Source organism: Microtus ochrogaster, chromosome 6, assembly GCF_000317375.1.
Source record: "Microtus ochrogaster isolate Prairie Vole_2 chromosome 6, MicOch1.0, whole genome shotgun sequence".
In the NCBI taxonomy this organism is placed as follows: Eukaryota; Metazoa; Chordata; class Mammalia; order Rodentia; family Cricetidae; genus Microtus; species Microtus ochrogaster.
This window is the reverse complement of record NC_022013.1, coordinates 313,688-320,932: the sequence shown is the minus strand read 5'-3', so window position 1 is coordinate 320,932 and position 7,245 is coordinate 313,688. Positions and strand designations below refer to the sequence as shown.

The 7,245-nt window shown below is 39.0% G+C and overlaps 1 protein-coding gene across 1 annotated transcript in view; it reads right to left on the bottom strand.

Annotated features, from left to right (window-relative positions):
• Ubxn4 (UBX domain protein 4) overlaps positions 1–7,245 on the bottom strand; it is a 41,555-nt gene continuing 34,310 nt past the window's right edge. The window contains exons 11-13 of the mRNA XM_005348228.3: positions 6,810–6,941; positions 4,558–4,760; positions 1–2,332 (exon numbers count right to left, since the gene is read on the bottom strand). Of these exons, the coding sequence (XP_005348285.1) occupies positions 2,194–2,332; positions 4,558–4,760; positions 6,810–6,941 (474 nt within the window). The 3' untranslated portion in view covers positions 1–2,193. The remainder of the gene's footprint in view (positions 2,333–4,557; positions 4,761–6,809; positions 6,942–7,245) is intronic.

Below are 7,245 nucleotides of genomic sequence, written 5' to 3'. Positions count from 1 at the left end.
ATACAATATGATCCCATTTATTTAAAAATAAACATTACATATTTGTTTATATGCATAAATTTTTTCTGAAAATTACATTAGAAATTATTAATAGAGGTTGCCTCTGAGGAATGGTAGTAGGGTATGACACCATGACAGAGACACCATTATCTTATATTTTGGAGGTTTTTCAACCATGTGTACTTTTTTAAGAGATAAAGTTAAGAAGGAACCCTCTTAATGAAACATGAATTATGTGCATTTTAAGATATGTATATGATTTTCTTCAAGACAAACTGACTTGAGGTACTTAATGTTTTTCCAGGATTCATACCCACTTGACAAGTATTTTTTAAAAAATCATATATTGACTCGCTGATGTGGAGACAGGATCTTATTTCGCCTATGCTGGACTTGACTGAGGATAATCTTGAACTTTTGATACTCCTGCCTCTGCCTCGGATAAGTATTCGGACTACAAACATGAGATGCCACACCCAGCTTGCTGCATTTTTAGAAGACTGGATTTTAAATGAATCGGTTGCTAGCAATTTTTAAAAACTCACATTTTTGTTGTTTTTGAGACAAGGTTTTATCTTGTAGCCCTGGCTGGCCTAAACTTGCTATGTAGACCAGGCTGGCCCCTGAATTAGACTGCCTCTGATTCCTAAGTGCTGGGATTTTCAGTGTGAGCCGCCAACCACACCTGGCAAAACTCTCTTTAAATAATGTAAATAATATGATCAATACAGAAGACTGGAAAAATTCAAGACTACAAGAAAACTAGGACATATAGTCATCCATTAACAATGTTTTCTCTTTCTTTACATACATGTTAACACAATGTCCTCTACACATAAAACTTACAAGCTGGACTCAGCCTATGCTAGGTCTCCTACCTTCTTTTCACTAACACACAGCAGGCAGTCAGTAAACATGGCAAGTGCTGGATTAGTATGTACCACTTCTCAGCAGAAATTACATCTACAGAGAGCATTTAGTTGTTTCCAGTTTTTAAGTTAAATTAGTAATAGCTAAACTTCTGCAATGATGATCATTACTACTTAGAAAAGGTTATTGTTAAAGTGTGAAACATCAAAGTTTCTGGGCATGTTTTCAGAAAGGTCTGCTGCCCCCAGCAGCTCAGCAGCTATTCTACTTCCTGCCAACACTCCCATCTTACAAACCTATTATCCCACAGAGGAGAAAGCTCTTCCTCCAATCACAAATCCAAGTCAGTCTTCCTTGACACGCAGTTGTTCTAAGAACAGAGAAACTGTCACACATACCCACCCCATGATTCAAACATTACAACTTTTAGTGGAAGAAGCTCAATTAGAGAATGTCTTCCAAACTCTTAGTATGAATAACCTCAGTGAAGGAAGGTGTGTTTTAGTGCTCTACCCTAGTCTACACTAGGTCCTAGATATGTGACTGTTAAATGTGAAACTTTATAACAAAAGTGAGTGTGGCAAATTAAGCTGCAGACTGGCCATTCTCGACTGCTTGGCATTGATGAGAACAGATTACAAAACAAACAAATAAATGCCTCAGTGACCTAGGGCACTTGGGATTTGGTCTCTATAACATTTAGAATCCCTAAATTTTTACACTTTAAAGAAAAGGTAGCCAGTCATTTTGCTGACATCTTCAGGGCAGCACTGGGAGGAAAAAAAGTCAGACAAAAGTAACCTTGATACAGCCCTGTACAACAGAAAGATGCTTACAGCAAAAATAAGATTATTCTCATTTTTAGAAAACTTTTTTTATTCAAGGTTTAAGTAAGATCAAAAACTACAAGATTTTGTTTGTTGTTGATGAGTGCAAAGAGAAATGCTAAACACTGGTTATCACCTGGTCAGCTAGCAGAGTGCTCTAGGGTCAGATTACCCAGTGACATACCAATTACTTTGTGTGGCTTAAAAATCTTGAAGCAAAAAGTATTCTAAATGAAACATTGGGCTAGAGGGCTGTAAAGTTTGAGCAGGAACTGGTAGGTGGCTGGGAGAACAGCTGGTTACCCTATATAAGGACCTAGCATCCAGCTATGTCATGTTTTGACATTTTCAGGTTAAACAACTTTAACTCATAACCTCTAAGCAGAAATAAAGGCTGTATACATGGTCTGAAAACAAGCAGATTCACTTCTCCAGCAAAGGTCTGAGTGGAACCCTAAGGGAAACAGTGAAGACTGCACACACTGTGCCTGCTATACTACATCTGCTGCGTAGAGTTTCCATTCCAAGTGTTGTTTTCGTCTTCGCCATCATCTTGAGTCCTCAGTCTATATATTTTTCCTTCCTTTTTAAAGTCCTCCCCTCGTTTTTCCAGCACTCTTTTTCGGACTGGTTCCCTGATATGAAAAAGAAGGAAAAGAGGGAAGGGGACATTAAACACAAACAATACAAAGTGTTTCTTCACATTTCTGATGATGGCAACTATATTTTATTTTTGACTCAACAATGAAGTCTACGGGCAGCATTTGTATGTCCCTCCTGCAATAATCATTTATTAGCCGTTAGTAATTTAATCTCCTCAGTTCTATAGGTCAAACCAGTCAAATCATATTGTCCATTTTCATGATGACTTACTAAACCTCATAACATGAATTTAGTTAACTAAATTTAAAAACTTCATACAAGCTGACACATATACTAAGATCTACTTTAGAGATCACCCTAGAAGCTACACAAAGCTGCAGCTGTACCTTAACATATAGAAATGACCAGTCATTTGCAATTCTTTCAAAACCTTTCCCAGTAACTTACAGCCAAGAACACATGGGACTTCCTTATTCCAAACAGGAAGGAGTCTTAAGTTTAAAGAACTTTTTGTTTGTTTTTTTGAGACAGGGTTTCTCTTTGTAGGCTGTCCTGTCCTGTCCTGTCCTGTAGACCATGCTGGCCTTGAATTCAGAGAGATCTGACTGACTGACTGCCTCTCAAGTGTTGGGATTAAGGTGTATGACGCCACCATTACTACCCAGCAAGTTTAAAGAATTTTATTAGCAACAGAAAGTGTAAAAACAATGGAACATAAAGGCTTACCCTTTCTCATACACACACTCTACCCTCTGCCTCAAGTCCACTCACTTGAGAAAGTTTTAACAGTTCACATGGAATCCTATTCCATACTATAGTATACAGAACTAAATATTTCCACCTACTCTTCAGGAAGATTAAGGATATTATTGATCTTCTTGCCTGACACTCAAGATAAATGCTCTATCAGCTAATCACAGGATTCATATAAATCACCATCCACAGAATCAGTGAAAGATTGGACTAAGTGCCCAGACAGCAGAGCAATGGCTTCCAGGGCTGACAGATTTGCTACAATGTCTATTATAGGTCCAAGAGAAGTGGGAGTGTAGTGGGTAGCAGCTGTAACCCTAGTACTTGGAAAATGGAGGCAGGAGGATCATGAGTTCAAGGTTATAGACAAGTAGTTAAGAGGTCAGCCTGAGCTATATGAAACCCTGCATCTCAAAACACCTCACTCCCTGTAAGACAAATGCTCACAGAGTGTGTTTAACAAGAATAAGCATTGTCAGATGGTGGTATACCCTCACCGTCTGGATAATACTTTCTATTAACCTATTTAGAATATGCCATCAGAGTATGGGCTAAAGCTATCAGTGTGGTCTGTATAACGAAATCTTTGATCTGTGATAAAAATAATGCCTCTTGGTTAAAGAATCAAGTCTGAAGGCATCATTTTTTTTTCAGTTCTTGTTTTTCATCTTCTGTTTGGCTCAGGGTTTCAATGTGTAACCTAGAAAGGACTCAAATTCATGATCCACACCCTCACCCGCCCACCCACCAGGCTCTCAAGTACCAGAGATTACTGTGCACGCTGATAAGTCTGGCTTAGAAGCACCATATTCAAGGGTGTACTTAGTTTTTTCAGTGTGATTTTCTTCTGAGTGACTCAAATAAGAAAATCAGCCAGTAGATCAAAGAAACCTCAGATTAAAATTCTCTATTTTCAGATTCCTGCAGAGAAACTATGCAGGCTCAGTGAGGTACTGGAACAGACTTACTTGAAATACCAGGAAAGGAAGGACTTTCCCTGAGGAGCGAAAGGGGGCTAGGGTGGGAGGAAGGTTGGGGAGTAGGAGGAGAAACTGGGATTGATATGTAAGAGAAAAATAATAAAAATTATAGTTCGAAAAAAGGGAAGAAATTATGCAAGACTATAAGTAACCAGTGCCATTGTATTAAGCAAAATATGGCTAACAAGAAAGCCAGGTGAGGTGGCACAAACCTTTAATCCTAGCACTTGGGAAATAGAAAGGAGAAGGAACAGATCAATCTGATCTACATAACAAGTTCCAGACCAGTCAGAGCAACATAGTGAGACCTCATCTTAAAATCAAATGAATGACAACAGAAAAACATGGCTAGCAAAAAAGGAATTATATACATGGGAGGAAAACCTGTATTAGTAATTATAAAATAAAGAGAGTTCAGTGAATGGGGGAAAAAGAGGCAACACTGCTTTTCTAGCACCAGGGAGTAAGAGATCTATTGAACATGACCTGGGTATTTTACCACCAGAGAAAACAAGAACATATACCTTTTCTCTAACTTGCTGGATGACACAGGGTTTGAAGGCTCTGTGGATGTGGCTCTTGCTGAAGTCTGTGCAGGAGGAGGATTACTAAATAAAAAGTTGCTAATTAGTCTCCATATGGCCAGGAATGGATAAAGCACCGTCCCCAGTAATGTCCAAATGTCTCTACTGGAAGAGTGGACAATAGATGTGGCTGGTCGTCCTGCCTAGAAAGTAAATAAATAAATAAATATATAAATAAACAAACAAACGAGCAAGCAAGTGAAGACTGTGTCAGTACAATTGAATCCCACATGGGTCTTAGATGCTTCTTTTATCTGGAAATGAGACTCAACTAACTGTCCCAATCCAAGAAAGTGAAAATGATCATCTTTACTGATTTCCATGTCCCATGAACTTAGGTGGACTCTAGAGTTACCTGTCTTTGTTTCTTTCTATTTTTTTGAGATGGGCCTCACTTTGTAGTCCTGGCTGTCTTGGAATTCACTCTGTAGACCAGACTGGCCTTAAACTTACAAAGATCTGCCTGCTTCTGACTCTGCCACCCAAGTACTGGGATGAAAGGCATGTATCACCACACCTGTTTTTACTTTTTAGAAAGCAATTAAATAATTTTATGTGTATGTGTATGCTTGAATTTATGTATGTGCATCACATGTGTGCATGAGCCCACAGAAGTAAGAAAAGGGCATGGGATCTCCTGGAACTGGACATATAGACAGTTATGAGCCGCCATATGAACGCTAGGAACCGAAGTTGGGTCTTTAGCAAAAGCAGCAAGTGCTCGGAACAGCTGAGCCAGCTCTCCAGCCCCTATTTATGTTTTGAGACAAGGTCTCACAATATAACCCACACTAGCCAGGAACTTAGTATGTGAACCAGGTTGGTCTTCAACTCGAGAGATCCATCTGTTTCTGCCTCCCACATGCTATAAGGGGGTGTGCTACCACACTTGGATGAATCAACTAAAAAAAATAGTCTTTTTTTATGTGTATTAATGTTTTGCCTGTATACTATATACTATCTATGTCTACTACATGTGTGCCTGGTGCCCAGTGAATCAGAAAAAGACATCTGGGCTGGGCAGTGGTGGCGCTCGTCTTTAATCCCAGCACTCAGGAGGCAGAGTCAGGCAGATTTCTGTTAGTTGGAGGCCAGCCTGGTAGATTGGGTTCCAGGACAGGATCCAAAGTTACAGAGCTGCTCTGTGTCTGCAGAAACTTAACCTATGTCCTCTAGGAGAGCAGCACCTTCTCTCTTTTGTGTTTTAAAAATTCATATGCACTGGTGTTTTGCCTGCATGAAGGTGTTGGGTACCCTGGAACTGGAGTTACTGAACTGGGTCCTCTAGAAGAGCAGTCTGTGCTCTTAACTACTGCGCCATCTCTCAAGTCCCCACAATAACTTCTCTTAATTGCCAAGGCATTTCTCTAGCGCTGAACCAACTATTTTTAAGAAAAGTAAACTTTGGCAATAAAATTAACAACTTTGATAATAAAAGTCTCACTAATTAAAAGAGAAATTCTGATTGCAGGGCTGTTTCAAGTGTGCTGGCAGCTCTAGTTTAGAGTAGGAAAAACTATACTGACCAGGACGTAAAAGCCCAGGTGACACTTCAGGTAGGACCCTGGCAACATCTTAGCTTTCTGACCCTCTTTTCTGCTTGAGAGATGAAAGTACTAAACTTACTGGGTGTAGTGGCATACATCTTCAGTCCTGACACTCAGAGGAAGAGGCAGGAAGACCTCTTTGAGTTCAAGGCCAGCCTAGTCTATACAATGACCTCAATAACACAATAAGATCCTTTCCAAAAAAAAAAAAAAAGAAAAAAAAAAGAAAAAGCATGCTATACTTAATAATTAAATCTAATTTTTTGTTATACATATATTTTTACTGGCTAGACTGTCTAGTCATAGGCTAAGAGTTCACAGAGGAAACAACTCAGTATTTGTTCTCTTCTGTAATTTGTTTTGCATACAAAACAGATGAAAATTCAAAGCCTCACATGTGTGTAAAATGAGAAAAGATTATTTTTTAAAAAACAAATTTAATAATAATAAAAGAAAACTCAAATCCTCACAAAACATTAGCACTGCAAATTTATAAAACATACAATAAAGGTACGATTAATTGATCCAATTTTGTATTTTAATTGCCCACAGCCTATTTTTTTTCTCTTCCACCAATTCTAAGCAATGACCAAGAATAGAACAGACAGAAAATCCAAAGAGCAGAACCCAGAACTGTGTGCATACTGGCAGCAGCACCACGGAGGCACTGGGGGCGAGCTCCAGGTCCAGCAGCTTCCTCTTATAGTCTTCTCTGGTGAACTCCCTCCTGGGAAACATGGTTGCTAGCGAAAAATTACCATAAGTGTTGCCAACAGTCTGGAACAGAGAAGTGGATGTAAACCTTTAAAAAGTAAGGTACTAACAATCTGCATAATTTTTTTCTTTTTTTTATTAATACTAGGTGGCTGGAGAGACAGCCGTGGGTGCTGGGAACCGAACTCTTTATATTTATGGTTGTGAGCCTAGCCTTTAACGGCTGAGCCATCTCTCCAGCCCCTTTTTTTATATTTATGGTTGTGAGCCTAGCCTTTAACGGCTGAGCCATCTCTCCAGACCAATCTGCATAATTTTTGATTCTAAAATGACTGTTAGAAAATGTCTTAATTTAAAAAGTTCAAAT